The 19175-nt window shown below is 38.2% G+C and overlaps 1 protein-coding gene and 1 long non-coding RNA gene across 3 annotated transcripts in view; both read right to left on the reverse strand.

Annotated features, from left to right (window-relative positions):
- The window catches only part of net1 (neuroepithelial cell transforming 1), a 30427-nt gene extending 20017 nt beyond the window's left edge, over positions 1-10410 (reverse strand). Inside the window, exons 1-2 of one of the 2 annotated variants that reach the window (XM_055190723.2) lie at positions 10149-10410; positions 1912-1978 (exon numbers count right to left, since the gene is read on the reverse strand). In XM_055190723.2, the coding sequence (XP_055046698.2) occupies positions 1912-1978; positions 10149-10267 (186 nt within the window). In that variant the 5' untranslated portion in view covers positions 10268-10410. Of the gene's footprint in view, positions 1-1911; positions 1979-2249; positions 2309-10148 lie in introns of those variants that run through there. The other variant, XM_055190724.2, reaches the window with a different exon arrangement.
- A 4849-nt stretch (positions 10411-15259) lies between these two features.
- LOC129432359 (uncharacterized) overlaps positions 15260-19175 on the reverse strand; it is a 34604-nt gene continuing 30688 nt past the window's right edge. Inside the window, exons 3-4 of the long non-coding RNA XR_008640080.2 lie at positions 17132-17548; positions 15260-15539 (exon numbers count right to left, since the gene is read on the reverse strand). This is a non-coding gene — a long non-coding RNA (uncharacterized lncRNA). The remainder of the gene's footprint in view (positions 15540-17131; positions 17549-19175) is intronic.

The raw sequence follows: 19175 nt of genomic DNA on the forward strand, positions 1-19175 counted from the left end.
AAAGATGACCTTATGGGCTATAGTATTAACAATCGTTGATGCATGACAACTTGTGAACCGTATCGAAGCAATGCTGATGGGGATCTTCCCGTCACTTAATAAGAAAAAGTCAACTGTTATATGTCAGATAGGTTTTTTCCAGTGAAAACTTTCAAACATAACATATAAAAATAACATTTCAAAAATGGGAAATAGCCTACTACATTTACATTAAAAGAAATAAAAAGGGATATCCCAGTAATATGATGTCATGGTTTGTTAAAAAAAGCTGCAAGATAGCCAGGGCTCCAGACTGCTACCATATGGTCGCATTTTGCCACCAAAATTTGAGAGTGTGCCACTGAATTTTACATCCAGTCACACATGTGCGAACAGTAAATTTGACCTTTTTTTGTAATGTGACACTGAATTTGAAACAGCACATTGTACTTTCTGCATCTAGCATCAAAGTATTTATTAGTAATACAGTGGAAATTAGTAGAAATGTGAATAATTGGTTAGCATGTTGATTTACGGTGTGTGCCCCTAAATTTTCTGGTTGTGCCCCTAAAATATTCAGTTGGGGGCCACTGCGCTCCTAGTGAAAAAAGTTAGACTGGAGCCCTGATAGCGCAAATGTGCATATCGCAATACACATAAAGCAGTGGTTTGCAATAACGGGATGAATTTAATGTTCAGGGTTCCCACTCCTTTGTTAACTTCAAATTCAAGGACCTTTCAAGGACTTTCCAGGTCTAATACCCTCAAATTCAAGGACTAAATGTAGGGACACATTTCAAGTGAGAGCAAGATTACATGGTGATAAGATACATTGTTACAGTTCCCTTTTGAGGGAACTCGCGCTGCGTCACTGCGGTGACACTTTGGGGACGCTTCCAGGGGTAAGTGCGTCTTAATGTTTTTATCAAATTTAACCAATGGTGAGGCTTAACGACAAAGACAGGGTGACGCGGGAGCCAGGAAGTATATCGCTATCTGAAATATTGCCAAAGACGGCGTTACAGGGACGCAGGAAGTATGGCAGAGATGAAGTATGGAACAACCCGAGACTTTTTTTAGTCAAACAAAAAAGCATTTAGGTATGAATCAACATTTGCATGCAGAATATATAAGCATTTAAAGTAAACCGTTTAGCATGTGTGCTCAAAAAGTCTAGAATTTTTATGATATTATCCTACACAGGGAACAATATGGATTTTTTTCCAGAAAACTTCTTGCATAAAATAGATTCAAGCACTTTCAATGACCTGTATCTATATATGAATATTTTCAAAAACTTTCCAAGGCCTTTAATTCCCCCCCCCCCACAACTTTCAAGGATTTCAAGGACCCGTGGGAACCCTGTATGTTATATAATTTTCAGTTTTGAAATATATTTTATTATTTTTGAAACAGATTGCATAAGCTTTAAGCATTATTGTATTACATACCGTGCAGAACATTCGGCAAGTTATCGCATTACGTAAGAGTGATGATGTCATGTCTAGTTATCTGTAATCATATACACCTATGCATGCTAGTTTGACAATTAATAGCCCAGTATTTTGCAAATGCTATTTACCTGTAATGTATTCTGCATTATAATATGACACCGTTAGCTCGGCAACAAGCGTCAAACTCTATTTGAAACTATTGCAAGTTGAGTCTCCTGAGACTTCTATTTGTGTGGCATCGAGTTGCTGCCTACATACATAGTGATCCAAATCAGTCACGCACGAGGTCCCATGACAGCTATGATGCTACAAAGGTGTCAGACCACAAGGTAGCTCCCTAGGTTTTGTAAGAGAGCTATTGTGTGTACATTAACGTCATAAGCAGGCCCAAACGGAATCCGCGCCCGCAGATTTCCACGGAAAAACATTTAAAGTCATTCGGGAGAATCCCGCCTGGCCCTGGTCATACATTACTCACCAAAGTGAAGTCCCATTGGGGTCCAGGTGTCAAAAAGGTGAAAGAACTTCCTCTTCTCAAAGACGGCCTATGGAGAGACAACAAAAGATACGGTGAATTCATTATCCGGTAGGCCATACCTCAGTTAACCAATATAACTATTTAACATGTACAAGACAGCCAGACATGAGCGATGCATCCAACCAAACGTAGACTTTTGGTTGCGCAATGTAGCCAAATCTCCATTGGTATCCCTATGAGCCCACAATGCCAATGTGCCCAGTAACAAGAAATGAATCCAAAAATAGATAGACCCTCATCATGCATTTACATTCATCCCATATACATCCTGTACGTACCACACGCCAAGCTTGGCGTAGCTCTGTCTCCTGTGACGCTGCATCTTTGTCTGCAGAACCAATTGAGAGAGAGAAAGAAAGATAGAGCCCTAATCTCTCTAACCAAGCCACTGGTGTCTGCTCTGTCCTTCACCCATGTGTCATCTCTCAACTCTGTCCATCATCTCGTCCTCTTTAACACAGTCACATAAAAGTACTACCCCTCTTTGTTAGCAGGGTCCTTATTTGGGGAATGGTGACAACTGTCTCATGTTTGCTAAGACACCCAGGTTCCTTTTTCAGATGAGCTGCTTCCTTTTTTAGCCATGCTAATGGGGAAGCCCCGTTAATGTATTCTGGACTTCACCTTTAAGGTCTGTAGATTTGCTGATGAATGATTACATCACCATTAATTAAATACAGAAACAGCACCAAGAACGGTTTTGTGGTATTAATGCTAGAATTTGGAGTTTACCTGCTAAAGTAATTTCCTAGATGCAGTTTTTTGCTAATCTCTATCCATGTACAATTCTTCCCTGCACATTATTCAAAATTAATAAAAATATAATAACTTCCTCTGCCTATCAGGCAAATTTTCTGGTGATGTGTTGAAGGCCATGTGAGAAGCATGAACACCTTGTTCTGGAACCAAGCCTCCACTCGTATTAATATAATGCTGTGTTCAGACCAGCCGGGGTAGAGGCGTCAAGCGCGAGTGACTTCAATGTTAAGTCAATGTGAAGACATGTTGACGCGCGTCTGGAGGTCTCGCAGCGCAAATGAGGCGTTTAGGGTGGCGCGGTAGACGCGATTCCGCCTCATTCGCGAGTCTAGTTTTAGCAAATGACGCCAATTTAGCGTTGCCGCGGGAAACGCGCGAGTTGAAAAATTTAAACTTTGGCGGAAAAACGTGCCGGGTTAACCAATCAGGAGCTTGCTCTAGTACTGACGAGATTACAGGAAGCGAGCGGAGTCACGGAAGCCCATGACGCGAAATTCCACGTGAATGTCTCGATGACTAGAATTTCACGCACGCCTTTCACGCGTGAATGAAGCGAGTAAAATCAAAATGTTCAAGTAGCAAACTAGACGCGGTATACGCGAAATTTGAAGCCTCAAATGCGGCTGGTGTGCACCCACAGTAAGAATACAATCTCAACAGCCGTTTATTAGCGCTATTTATTTATCTCACATTTAAGCTATACTTTTGTAAACACCGCGAGTAGGGCTGTGCAAAAATATCGATACAGCTAACTATCGTGATACTTTTTTCCACGATAGTCTATCGATAGATCGATCTCTACTATTGGTATTTTTACAAATTAATAACTCCTCTGTGTGAGTCAAACGTCCTCCTCCGCCGCTGCTGTAATTGTCGCTGTCCAGTTGTCTGTTATATACGGCCAATGTCTCAGAAGTTAGCGGGAGTAAAAAAGGGCAGAAATTTTAAAAACACCTGCAGCTTTCGTGTGGATGCACGAGTAATAACAAAAATCTGCTCTATTTTTTATACATTTTTGATAAAAAAAGAAAGAAAAGGCATTTCAATGCAATGCATCACAACATGCAGCGTATTGTATCGTATCATGATACGTATCGCATCGTGAGGCCCTTTCCAATACCCAGCCCTAACCTTGATAGTTTGCTTAAGGCATCTGATCGAGCGTTTGGACCCGGACGCTGTGGTGTGTAACGTAAAGGCCGAAGTATTTCCATTTTTTATGCGTACACGAGGGTCCGCGTACAGTGCACGTGACGCAATATACGTCATCAGAAGAGTGCATGCGTTCTGTACGCACACCACAGTATTTTTGAAACCCTGCGTACATTAAACACGTAGTTCGTGCATGCGCCTACAGGAGAATGTAGTATGTAGCACAGGAGATAGATTGCATTTTGTCACAATGCGCATGCGGCAAACATCTGTGTACATGTACGGGTATCAAATAAATGATACTTTTCAAGGCTGTGCATTCAACCTTGCTCGTACAGGCTTAAGACTTAACAAGCAGATGGATAACTTTTAAAATGGAGTATAGTTTGCTACATTAAGAGACAAAAAAGGGACATCCAGTAACATGATGCTTACTAAAAAACTGCTGGTTATTCATATATTATTCAATGAAAAATATTGATGAAATACGCAAATCTAACTGCCCAATATTTGCACCAAGTGCTATGTACCTGTAATGTATTCTGCATTAAAATACGACACTATTAGCGTGGCAACAAGCTTCAAACTCATTTGAAACTATTACAAGTTAAGTCCCCTGAGACTTCTATTTGTGTGGCATCGAGTTGCTGCCTACATAGTGACCCAAATCAGTCACGCACAAGGTCCCATGACAGCTATGATGCTACAATATGGTACTTAATAGGCTTGTAAGAGAGCTATTGTGTGTATTGAGGTACATTAACGTCATAAGTTACTCACCATTGAAGTCCCATATATAAACACTACTTCATATATATTGAATGCTAAATTATAAACATTAAATATTAGAGATGGACTGCTACAAAATTGTGCCATTATTTGATTCTACTTGACATCTACCGATACCAATGGATACATATAGTTTTGCTTTTTACTTTTTGTTTTAAATTATTATGAAATCATACCTAAAAGTGCAGAGCATCAATAGCTACTTTTACATGGACACCTTTAGCCTCAATCAGAATAAAAAAGCGTGTTTTACTTCGCACTGCAGAGACCGTCCACAAAAGCGAGTCCAAACACACGCGTTTGTGGATTAGAGTGTAAATTATGGACTGACTGGACAACATTTTAAGACTGACAAGACAGTCACTTCATGTGACTTTCTTCAACAAAACAAACTTGCGTTCTTAGCGTCATACATCATTACGCCAATTCTACATCATTGCACATACACTCCTGTCCAGTAGGTGGCAGAAATGCACCTTTAAAAGGTTCGCAACCGTCGTTAAAAAAGAAAAAAAGAGTGCACATGCGCAGAGCGTCCCAATTTTAGTTATCAATCTGATCAACATGTTATTTTGAGCCGATTACAAAAGGTATAAACCACTCCTCTCAAACCAATTAGATCGGCTTGGCTCTTTTAATTCCGATTGAGCATTTAAACCGATTACAATTGTCCATGTAAAAGCAGCTATTGTCACCCAATTCAAAATAATCACACAGTACAAGTTCTTCTGGTGCATTTTTCTGTCCCTTTTGATTTTTAGAATCTGTCATGAATGATCATTGGCTGGTTTTAAACAATCTGTCGACGTCTAATAGTGGCGAAAATTGCTTTTTTCCTGCAGATACTGATTACAGGCCAATATATTGGTGCATCCCCAGAGACAACATCTGACAGACCGATCAGTCTGTGTGTTTTCAAAGTGGAGATTTTGTATCAGTGTCCACTTAAAAATAAAAACGCCTGTACTCTGGGTGGTCTCAACAGCCAAAGACAACAATGGCCTAAATATGTACAATGCTGCCAATGCCATGATGGAGTGACCTCCCATGCTGCCCACTAGATATAGTCTGTGTAGACTACCACAACAGAACAGAGGAACATCAAAATATATTAAAGTTCTGATAAATAAAATGTATAAAAATACAAACTTAAGATATGAAACATAAAGGCCTTTGAACACAAACACAAAAACAACCAAATCAAAGTTACCAGTTTTAAAAGACTTGATTCATAAATATAACTTCGAATAGGACTGGAGACAAATTCTGTTAAGTTCTGATAAATAACAACAACAGCAAAATATAAATTGCTGATCACTTGACTCAGGCAGTGGCTAGACGCCTAAATCTGGACCCCACCAGCAGCTACTGGTTTAGAGCGCTCTGTCAAAAACACCAACAGCGAGGAAATCTAATGAAGGCGGTTTCATCCGTTTTTTTTTTAAATATTCATTTATCGGCCATTATGAATGCCGATACCGTTAGTTTGGAAAATGCATAATATCGACCTGCCGATATATCGGTCTGGCTCTACTACCTATTAAAGTTTATGAATAAAAACAAGCTTGTCCGCTTCTGTAGGTATGTACTTTTCTGGTGATGAGAAAGTACGCACTTTTGGGTGTGTGTAGTAAATTAATGTGGCACAATTGGGACATACTGTGAAATTACTGTGAAATGTGAAATTTTGGTTCTACAAAGCCCTAAAGGAAAGAAATGTGAACAAGGACACAAACAAGTTGCACCATATGCGTTTTCCACTGAATATTCAGTTTGACTCGTAAACCGTCTATGTAAAATATAAATAATAATCTGAATGTTTGCATAACATCACAATTCACACCAATTTCCTGTAACTAAATTCTGTAAATGACTATCTATCTCTATCATACAAGGTTGTGTGATGTTGTGTAATGCCACTAAAACTTGTCGGGAATGTCGAGGTGTTGTCTGATACGCTAAAGATCAGAATGACAAATATGGACCACAGTTATGCGTTTAGGACACACACCAGCACCAATTTTCTCATGGAACGTAATAGACTAGACCAAAAATTACACCTTCCCTTTTTATAATAACTCCAGTAGTACATTACATCACCACTTCAACCATTATTTTTAACCCTCAGGATATTGTTACTTTAAAAGTGATCCGACACCCTGTCTGTCCGAGTGTGGGAATGCATGTTTCTGAACATTCTGTATGTCTACTCAAACGGTGACATCATTGAGTTTTTCATCAAGAATTGCTTGAGGTAAAATTTTGCATAAACAAAATAATACTTCCTGTGTACCGGTTTTCTCACTTATGTTTTGGATGTAGGCTGTTCTGTGCGTGATATACAAAACAATCCCATGATAATGAAACGTTTGTTCATCAAAGCACCATCCTGGGTGACGTAAAGGTGGAAAAACACTAGAGGGGATTCGCTCAAGCTATCGAGGTTTGATTTCACTTCGCTTTACGTCGCAAACAAAGCAGAGGCCCCGGAGAAATGATACGTCGCTTACTCACTCAGATCGGTACAGAAGGGCTTAAAAAGCTTTCTTTGTTGTGCGTTCCCATTAAAAATCACCCGTCATATATAACAAACCTGTAAAAGGCCACGCATAGCTTCACGAAAAGGTAATCTGAAATTGGATAACGGTTGTCGTGATCTCTCATGATTCCCTACGATGACTGCAGTGCAGTTGTTACGTTTGTGTTCCTATCTCAACTTTATCTGGCTTTAGGCTTTTCTGTTTTTATGAATTGAAACAGGTTGTTGTGAAGTTAATCCCAGGGGATCATCGATCAAAACCTGTTCGGCTGCATTAAGTATTACCCAGACAAAACTAGATATTAAAAGCTTTGTTTTTCCATGACATCACATAACATGTCAAAATGCATGACTACTTGTCATTATTTATATATATGTCCTGAAAATGTACTATTATTATATGAATTAGTGTCCTAACCCTAACTGCAATACATCTGGCAGATACTTTTATCCAAAAGAAAGTAGTTCCTGTAGCTAAACTGGTTGAGCAACACAAAGGTTGTGGGTTTGAATTGATATACCCTTAAAGGCGGGTGCATGATTTTTGAAAAACACAAAAGGGAGTCTGGCCGAGTACCAAAACACACTTGTAGCCAATCAGCAGTAAGGGGCGTGTCTCCTAACCGACATCGTTACCTGGGTTGCGTATGTGTGGGGCGGGTCTATCAAAGGTCCAGATTTTATTGGGGTAGGGGCGTGTTTAAGTGATTTCAAATGTAAACATTGGCTTTCAGAGATCATGCACCCTGCCTTTAATGCACAGTAAGTTAGGGCTGGGCGGGATTGATCAACATTTTGGGATGAAGAACAGTGGTATACAAAGAATATCTTGATTTCTACAAAGTGAAATAAGTGCCATAAGTGAAATGTCAAAATTACCTTTATTAAAACGGCATAAAATTAAAATTAAAGACATGGGCTGCGTGCAAAACCGCCTACTTTCATACTATATAGTAGGCGAAAAGCATTGGCGAGGTGAGAAGTATGTCAGGATTTATAGTATTCCAAAAAAACAGTATAAAAGCGTCGCGATAACGTGGCTCTTTTCAAATACATATATATTAAACAGCTGTCCCTTGTGGTTAAATTGCACTAGTTTAACGTCATTCCAGTTAATGACTAACTTGTTATGATGACGTATGTCATGTGATGTATCAACATGGCTGAATTCATTCATAGTACTACTATCCATATTCATACTATATAATACTTAACAGTCAGGGCTCCGGACTAACTTTTTTCACTAGGAGCACAGTGGCCCCCGACTGAAAATTTTAGGGGCACAACCAGAAAATTTAGGGGCACACACTGTAAATCAACATGCTAACCAAATATTCACATTTCTACTAATTTCCACTATATTACTAATACTTTAATGATAGATGCAGAAAGTACAATGTGCTGTTTCAAATTCAGTGTCACATCACAAAAAAAGGTCAATTTACTGTTCGCACATGTGAGACTGGATGTAAAATTCAGTGGCACACTCTCAAATTTTGGTGGCAAAATGCCACCATTTGGTGGCAGTCTGGAGCCCTGACAGTACATTCTATATTTAACAGTTGAGGAGGTACTTCATCTAATTGAGTACCTACTGTCACAATATGCAATTTCAGACGCAGCCATGGTTTAACCTCCCTGTTTGAAAATAAAAAGCTAGGCAACATGCGAAAGCTTACATCTGACCCCACTGTACATTTCTGGCAAAGCTTCTGCTGCAAATGAGGGTCATATTAGGCCATACCGATATAGACGTATAGTTTCCAGCTAGGCACAATACAGTAAGCATTGGTTGTGACCTGGATAAGAATGATACCTCGAAACATGTAGGATTTTCCTACTACTATTTAAGCAGACAATTTTGCATAAAATAAAATTGCAAATAATAATCACATACATTTTTATCTTACGGGAGATTCAATCTATAGAATGGATGTCCACTTAGCAATGCTCTGGCAATCACTCACAACATCTTACATTGGAGATAAGATTTTTCCACAAGCACCTCTCGTGTATTTTCCTGAGAAAAAAAGTTTAATCTACTTTTCCAAGTTTGTTTACCAAACTATTGTTTTCGAAAAAATGTGGGGGCTAACATGACATATTTTTGACTGATGTTCCAATCAGACAACCAAAGCTATGGGACAACAAAATAGTCCATGCGCCAAAATAAACCCTTGTTGTTATTATTTTACTTCGTGATAAAATCATGTTTTCTTGGTCTCCGTGTCTTCTTTGAGATAAAGCTTGGATATATTTGGCACAATCTATTTATAAAATGCGCACTGAATAAACACAAATTATCAGATGTCTCAATACCTCAGAAAACATTATTATGGTGCACCAGGATTTAACCATTTAATCATTCAAAATGAATAATCTCTACACAAACACAAGTAGGTCTTCTTAATAATTGGGTTCAGTTGCCCTATCAATAGGGATATGTTGTAAAGAGATAAACCACTTTAAACACACCATGCACTAAGTCAACAGAAATATATATTTTTTGAGGGGGGGCATTACCCCTCTAAAGTTTGTAAAGCTCTGCTCTGTTCGAATTTTAAGACTGCAGCCCCACCGTGTGGTGGAGTAAAGCATTGCATGGGCTCTCCTGCTGTCAGGCTTTTGTTTTCATGTGTCGACATGTTGAGAAGAACGTGACATGTTTAACGCTACAAAACGCATACGACGAGTTTCTCAAGGAAACTTTAATCGTAAAAACATGAATTATAACTCTTTATTAAGGTTTTAAAAGCAGCACATACGCAATAAACCGTTGAAATCCATGACCCATAAAATAGATTTCTCTAACTTACTTGAGATCGGTTTTATTTTGCGCCAAATTGGACGTGGTAATATGCAAAATGATACGTAGTGAGTTATTACGAATAATAACAATAACACAAGCACAAGTTGTTTATGACATCATCTTCCTCACCGTTTGAATGTACGGTCGGGCGACGCGTCCATGTCCGCCACCGACTTTCTCTTGTTTCTCCTCGGCCGCTCTTTTACCGTCTCCGCTATCGTCTGTTGAACTTCGTCTGTTTCCTCCATTGAAAGAAATGGACCTGAAATGAGCTTTAAAAAATATACGGACAAGCTTAAAACTTGTTATTTTGGCAAATGAATAAAGAAGGGGGAAGTTCGCTGGAATTCAAACGGATGGTGTGTGGATTTTGAATATGGCGGAAGTCTGCAATCACAGCCAATCAGAAGTGAGCAATGGCACGATTGCTAGGATACGGGCGAGGATGGGCGGGATTTAGGGCAGTAATGGCGGAACGCTGGGCGGTCGATTATTTTATATCAAAATATGGTTAAAATCTACATTATTTAGTTCCATTGTTTTTTTTGTTTTTTTTTAGAATTTTCTTAGACACAAAAATGAATAAAATAAAAGTTGTTGTTACTATACTAAAGTTTATTTAAAGATTTTATTTAATTATATGCTTTTATTACTACTCTTATGTGTATTTATTACTTATTTAATACTATATAATTAAACCTGCTATTTCACTAGTATCATCGTTACTTATTTCGTATTATACCATGTTTGAAATATGAATGTTATCCACGTTTACATTTGTATTGATATTTATAGACATAATTTTATTTATTGAACACCAGTTTTATTCATTTGTGATATTAATTTAATAATTTGCTTTTCTTTACATAAATCTGGTACATTTTGTATAATTTATACAGTATTATATTTAAGATAAAGTATGACTAATTTCCCTGCATGTTCATGTTTGTATAGTTTGATGTTTTATGCAAATGTTTTAATTCAATTAATTGTGTTTAAGAAACCTCTTTTACTTTTCAGCCTCATTGTTATTATTGCTCTACAGAATATAGGAACCCTTATAGGCTATAAGGTATAGACTATAATAATACAAGAATAGATTTATACTTTACAAAAATAAGCAAAGTTGGTCAAGTCAAGTGTTTAGAGAGGATCACAAACATACAACACTACAGTGTATATAGCCTATTATTCTTTTCTGGTTCATAAAGGTCAACAAACTTTTAGAAAATTGGCTTTAGGTTTTGTACTATTTAATGGCCAGACTGGCTGCTTCATCACAACTGACCTCATTAGAGCTCCAAACCGCTGAAAAGGTTTCGATTTTAGTTTGTTTACTTCAAACTAATGATGTATTTGTGCAGGCTATAGAGAAAATAATTTAAAAAATGCTTCTTTAATAAGACAGTAAATAAACTTCTTATTAAATATGAACACCCACAAGAAACTGATTTTCAGGTCATACTTTATTATGGATCTTTAACGGGGGTCCAGGGCCCCTGGTGGCTGCAGCCTCCGGAGGTCGCATTTCTAGGCTGCATACGTCATCAAGACTGTCCTATTTCATTACATTAACAAATAAAAAGTTGACTATTATTCTTAGATAATTGTAGATAGTTGTAATATGCCTATGACTTGTGAATGTAAAGCTCAGTTAACTTAAAATAAACCAGGTTTGATGACGTATGCAGCTTGCATATGCGACCTCCGCACAACGAATTATTAGACATGACGTCACAGTTAAAATGGGGAAGATTTCCAAGTGAAGTCACAGACACACAGCAACACTAAAACAGATAGATTTATAAATATGTTTCAAATTACCACAAAAGCTCGAACAACTTTACAAGATATTACCAGTGTGAGGACAGACGGACGAATCGTAACCGGAAGCAGTTGTTTTTATCACCTGTGAGTACGTCAATCCTTGCTAGGATTTTCTCTTAGCATATCGATTGATTAGCCAATGTATTAACGGGTAAAGTTAGCAGGGAAAGTACATTTACAAAAATAGTTTTGTAAGCCATTAGTTTAGTTAAATTTAAAAGTTTGTTATGTAGTAGTATGTCAGTGTAGGCAATATGTTATAGCATCAGTTGTTGGTTTATGGATATTAATTAGTGAATGTTTGGGACTTAACGTTAGTAACTTATAAAGGTAAAAAAACAGGTAAAGGTCTTTTAATTTGAATGCAGAATTACATTTGCCAAATAAAGCTTTTTCCACCATAGTACATAATCAACCAACATGGCTTTGCCTTTGCCCTTTAACCTTTTAATTCAGTTTTTGGTTACACCTACTACTAATAAACTACATACTTTTTGTAGGGTAAATACATAAACCATTTATACATGCATAAATACATCATCATATAAAAATACGTCAACCATAAGAGTATTTTTTATTGAATATTAACAAGAACACAATATAGTTTACAAATAAAAGTACATTTAACCATATATGTAAGGGGTAATATGAAAAAAACAAGGAAGGAAGAGAAAAAAATAAATAAATAAAAAGGAAAGGCAATTTACATGAAAAAATTGTATCTCTTAAACAACCGTATAGTCTTTCTTGCGTTCAAGTTATTGCTTTTGGATATTGTCTCTAAATATATTTTAATATCTATTTTAAATTCTTCAAAATGTGGCATTTTTCATTCCATTTGACTTAATATAACTGAATATAATACGGGCAATTATAATAATTAAATCAAGCATAAACAGAATATTATGATCATCATCAAACGAAAAACATTGTAGCATAAAATCAATTTCTTTAAAGTTAACAAGCTTCATAACTTTTCTTTGTAAGTAAATACATAAACCATAAGAGCTAATACCAGCTTAGTTTAAACCTAAACGTTAGAGCTTGTAGTTCCTCCTTTCGACCAGCAGAGGTCAGAACATAACTAGAAGTAAGGAAGTCTCAAGGAGAGTTGATCGAGCCTTTCCATATTTTTGTAATGAAAACATTTATGTTAGGATGCTATAACCTCTTAAGACATGAGGACATACACGATACATATGAAGAGAGCATTGATGGTCACCATGAGCACTGAAGAATTGATCCCCAGGCATTATAACCGATTTCATATGGTGCTAGATGACAGAAGGGACTCTAAGCACCAAAGGAAATCAGTCATCCTTTGATGGGGAGATATAGTGACAGGAACAGCCAGAGAAGGAGAACAAACGAAATACATTACAAGCCCTCTCAGGGAATGTTAACAGCTAAAACCCTTGCTATTGAAATAGATATAGCTGTAACACAAACAACCAAACATTTTTAATCTGTTTATACAGATAATCTAATCTGTGAGTGATGCAGTTGGTAATTCAGACAGATTGGTTAATAGAAAGTGCCACAATGACTAGGGCTGTCACAATGATTAAATAATCGTCTCATCGCGATTGTTTGACCTCATCGCGATGATTTCAGATCACCGCAATGATTGCACATCTCTCTAAAAAACACAAGGGGGAGCTGCAGCGCCTGTATAAACGAGACCGTATCAGATTACTTCTAAATATGTGTTATGTATGTTAATATTTACTGCCAGGTAAACCTTGCAAAAGATTTAATTTAAATAATCACAACAATGCGTATTTCATGAACAAAAAAATGTATGGGAATTAAATGTCAAAGAAACAAAACAGATAATTAATCGTCATAACCGTCAAAGCCCTAACAGGCAATTAATTGTAATAACCGTCATATGTTATTAGACAATTAACCGTCAGCCAAATTCCTTAATCGTGACAACCCTAACAATGACGCTTTAGTAATGATTTCAGAGGAGTCTGTAAAGTCTATTTTCGTGTAGTTGTATTTTCATGAGAATTTGTACATTATAGAGTTAAAAATAAATAAAATGGTTACATTCCATTTGACGATGTCATTGTTACAAAATAATTATACATTTAAGTAGAAAGTAAGGATGATTAAGAACGTGTATGGTTGGGGTGTGTTTTAGGGTTAGTTGCGTGTAATTATGCATAATTCAAAGGTGCATTGTTTAACTTTTAGGAGGATCTCTTAACAGAAATGCAATATAATATACATAACTATATTATCTGCGTTGTATAAAGACCTTACATAATGAACTGTATTGTTTTACAGTCGGTTCACACCAGACGGTGTCAAATTCACGTCTACCGTGCGTTGAACATTTTGAGTGTATTCACTTTATTTGTGCATGAAAGCCGCACGTGAAATTCTAGTCACCGAGACATTCAAGAAGAAATTCGCATCATGGGAGGGGCTTCTGTGACTCCGCTCGCTTCCTGTAATGACGTCACTACTAGAGCAAGCCTGATTGGTTAACGCGGCACGTTTTTCTGACCAAAGTTCAGATTTTTCAATTTGCGCATTTCCTGCAGCAACACTCAATTTGCACCGACTAGTTTGCACCTTCGCGGACTAGTTCGAGACATCCAGCCGCGCGTCAACATGTCTTTACATTGACTTAACATTGAAATCACTCGCGTTTGACGGCTCTACTGCGGCTGGTGTGAACGCAGCATTAGATGGAAGTCGCGGTCATGTTACTACAGCAGCCCTAAACGGATAAACTGTTATACAGAGCGTGTATCCCTAGGTTGTCGCGTTTTTATAATCTCACCACTAGATGTCGCTAAAATGTACACACACCACCTCTAATATTATTGACACCGTAAAATAGTGTTACCAAAAAAATAAAAAAAAAAACGAAATAAAATATGAGTGTTGCATTGTCTAAATTATCGTATTGTTATTTTATTATTTTAGACTGCATCACATTGTAACACATAAACATTTTATTCACTCGTCGTATTGTCTTTATCATGATTCAAACAGTACTTTAATAAGAAAAACGGTAACAAGACCATGATGGTGACTGCATTGGCATCTTCATGTGACTCTCCGTATATGGATGTTTTATAAGGCGATCTAGTCCTTTGCCTTTCCAGAAACAAAAACTACCCCACCCACAAAGTCATATTTAACTTGGTCTTGTTTTGAGACACCCCTCGCTGTCAAACTCGATCCAGCTGCATGTTCCTCCCCAAGAACACTGATTTCAAATGGTGCTAGACACTGGTAGTGCACATCTAAACCACCACGTGAAACCAGCATCTGGAGAAGGAAACCAGTAACGATGACACTTGTGAAAGCTATGCCATCAGTAGACCTCATGTCACCGGCTAGATTGATGATTAACCGAACAGGAAATTCAAAAGGGTTGAAATAGCATCGGGTGTGCTTTAACAGGAAGTGACTATTTTGAAAGAATTGTCACAGCTGTAATCTCTGTGGCATTGCGGGTTTGAATAGCGACATCAACTTTTCGTCGTTTACAAACCTATGTGTATCAGTTGAGGAGAATGATAATGCAAAGAAGTGACCACATCTTGTTGCATAACAGACAATGTACTTGATGTATGGTGTGTTTATCTGGGCATAAATAGACCCTGATAGCTCCCGCATCACTTTCGGCCGTGGGAGGATGACGTCAGGCCTTTTCTAAGGAGAAACTGCCTGGAGATGGAAAATATGAGTCATTAGGACCTTTCAAAACAATGTCATCATTCAAAGTAGCTCTCCAAATGTAAACAGGATCGGTCAGTCACCTGTACCTGGGCCACCGAAGGTCCTTGAAGCTATCTCGAAAACTTACCGTCAACACAGCGCTGACGCCCACTCACGACTAAAATTGGAGTACACATGTGGTACACGCCGTCAGCTGTGTGATTATGTACCGCACCACCCATTTTACCTCTCAGCCTATGGCTGTTCAGAACGATGATGTTATTGCTACCCTCCAACCCAATTAATCACTGTCTTCCAGTGAAGAAAGTCACACAGAGAGTGTTGTTAAAAGTAAGAAAATCATTAAGGAAATCATATTAGTAAATGGCAAGTAGCTGAAGCAGGCTTTTAAGTTTCCAGACAGATATAAATTCATTATTTTCTCATCCATTAGCCAAACTTTCTTCTGTGCAAGAGATTTCTGAGAAAGTCTACGCTGTTCTTTTCAGTATAATGCCACTGAATGGGAATGGGTGGTGTCAAGCATAAAACTGCCATGCATAAGCATCACTGCCCTATCACATACATGCATGACAGCGGCTCGTCATGTCAAAATATGTGTTCGGTGCGTCGTGTGTGCAGCTCGTCATGTCAAAATATGTGTTCGGTGCGTCGTGTGTGCAGCTCGTCATGTCAAAATATGTGTTCGGAGCGACATACTTTGTGGTCGGTGCGTTGTGTGTTCGGCTCGTCGTGTCAAAATATGTGTTCGATGCGTCATGTATGCGGCTTGTCATGTCAAAATATGTGTTCGGTGCATCATGTATGCGGCTCGTCATGTCAAAATATGTGTTCGGTGCGTCATGTGTGCGGTTTGCCGTGTCAAAATATGTGTTCAGTGCGTTGTGTGGCTCATCGTGTCAAAATATGTGTTCGGTGCATCATGTGTGCGGTTTGCCGTGTCAAAATATGTGTTCAGTGCGTTGTGTGTGTGGCTCATCGTGTCAAAATATGTGTTCGGTGCGTCATGTGTGCGGCTCGTCTTGTCAAAATATGTGTTTGGTGCATCGTTTTTGTGGCTCGTCATGTCAAAATATGTGTTCGGTGCGTCATGTATGCGGCTCATCATGTCAAAATATGTGTTCGATGCGTCATGTATGCGGCTCGTCATGTCAAAATATGTGTTCGGTGCGTCATGTGTGCGGCTCGTCATGTCAAAATATGTGTTTGGTGCGTCGTGTGTGCGGCTCATCATGTCAAAATATGTGTTCAGATCGTCGTTTGTCAAAATATGTGTTCAGTACATTTGCAGGTCCACCACAGACCCCATCCTTTCCCAGGGGTCGCTGGAACCCCATTTAAAGACCCATGACATGGTATCTGAATATAAATGAATAAACTTTAAATTTGACTGCATATGTTTGGCCTAACACCCGCCTTTGTGTTCCATGGAAGAAGGAAGTCATGCAAGTTTAATTTGGTTACTGGCATGTCACTAGCAGAAATGTTTTTCTTCCTGATATATTTCTTAAATATAATTCCCTACTGGGAACAATCAAGATGGCCTGTAGCAATAAGCTGTACAGTACTGTCATTCTTACCTCTTACCAGCTTGTATAAGCCCACACAGATTCACCTTACCGTGTGTTATTACACACTTTATTATGTGCCTCGGTCCATGGCACACAATCCCACGTACAGGCAGACGGTGCTGTGAGCAGGTGCATCGTTTATTGATCTTATATGTGACCCTGCCTGTAAAAAAACTTTTTTTGTAATTTACTGTTTTTTATATAAAAACGTATCCTACATAATGTACAGGACATATAACCTTTATCTTTAATATTGACTGAGAAAGGTTATGTCAAAGATTGAAATCAAACTTTGATGTTCCAAATCTCAATTTGAAAACCTGGATTTCAAAGACAGGGTCACATATAGGAGACAAATGCAGCCTTCAATTTTCCATGAAGTTTGTCCGAACAATGGAAGACAGAGGAAGTGTGCAGGAAACCTGTCTGAGAAAAAAACATTTCATTTACAATTGCGTTTGGTGCGGAAATCACTTAAGAAATCTTTTTTGAGCAATAAAAGTTATTAATTATTTAGTCAAACCCATTCCTTATCAGTTCACTGAGAATGCAACTAATATTGTGTGCAATTCTGGAAATGAACAGAAGAGGGCAGTGCAGCTACAAATCTCATTCAGACACAAACAACCTTAAAGAGGGCAAAGCAGGAGGAACTCCTGCCAATTCAGTGAATACACAAACACACATGTGAGTCTTGCTCTCTGGTGCATAAGTGAAGAAAAACCCACCACAGAGGTGTTGTTTTTTGCGCCCCGTCATTCCATTTCTCGCTCAATCTCAGGAAGTGACAGGGCAAGACAGAAACGTACAAACACATAGAGAAACACAAAAATGAATGGACTGCATGATAGCTTGACTCTACCCGTGATGACATCACCCGCTCCAACCAGCTCCCGCCCGCTCCCTCTTCGGCCTGATTTTAAAAGAGAAAATGACGAGCGCTTGTGTTTATATAACAACCTGCTTCAAGCACTTGAAAGCAGGTCAATCAGCCAATCTTGTTTTTCTTACCCATTTATTTTCTGGCAGAGCCGAGCTGCCAGTATGGATGGCTAAATGGCTTAATCTTTGTAAATTTGGGAGGGTGAACATAAACATGACGTGGCCCAGCTTTGATCGCTTTGTCCGACCATGTGCCTTTTTTTAGAGCTCGATCTGTTACACTTCCTTGTAAAGACTATAGTCTCTACACCCAACAAGTTATATATGTTTTTTGACCCCTTATAAAAGCAGTTTCATCACACCTCATCACATTAGGTCATCAGACTTTTTAACACTTTATTTGCGAAAATATTTTCTCTCATCCCCTAACTGTGCATTCACACCAGAAGTGAATGTAGCAGAAGTTTGAATGTAGTTGGACACTTGAACATTTTGAGTTAACTCCATTCGCGTGCGAAATTTTTGCGTCATTCGCGAGTGAAATTGTTGCGTCATTTGCACGTGAAATTTTTGCGTTATTGGCATGTAAAATTTTTGCGTTATTGGCACGTGAAATTTTTGCGTCATTGGCATGTGAAATTTGTTTGTCATTTGCACATGAAATTAGCTTAATTCGCGAGTGAAATTGTTGCGTCATTTGCACGTGAAATTTTTGCGTTATTGGCATGTAAAATTTTTGTGTTATTGGCACGTGAAATTTTTGCGTCATTGGCATGTGAAATTTGCTTGTCATTTGCACATGAAATTAGCTTCATTCGCACGTGAATTTTTTACGTCTTTCGTGCAAGAATTTTTGCGTCATTCGTCCATGAAATTGTTGCGTCATTGGCACGTGACATTTTTGCGTCATTGGAACGTGAAATTTGTGCGTCATTGGCATGTGATATTTGTGCGTCATTTGCACATGAAATTTGCTTCATTCGCGTGTGAATTTTTTGCGTCATTCACGCTTGAAATTTTTGCGCCATTTGCGCGTAAAATGTGCTTCATTTGCGTGTGAAAATTGTACGTCATTTGCACATGAAATATGCTTCATTCGCGCGTGATTTTTTTGCGTCATTCGCGCTTGAAATTTTTGCGTCATTTGCGCATGAAATTTGTGTCATTTGCC

This window comes from Misgurnus anguillicaudatus, chromosome 1, assembly GCF_027580225.2.
Source record: "Misgurnus anguillicaudatus chromosome 1, ASM2758022v2, whole genome shotgun sequence".
Lineage (NCBI taxonomy): Eukaryota > Metazoa > Chordata > Actinopteri > Cypriniformes > Cobitidae > Misgurnus > Misgurnus anguillicaudatus.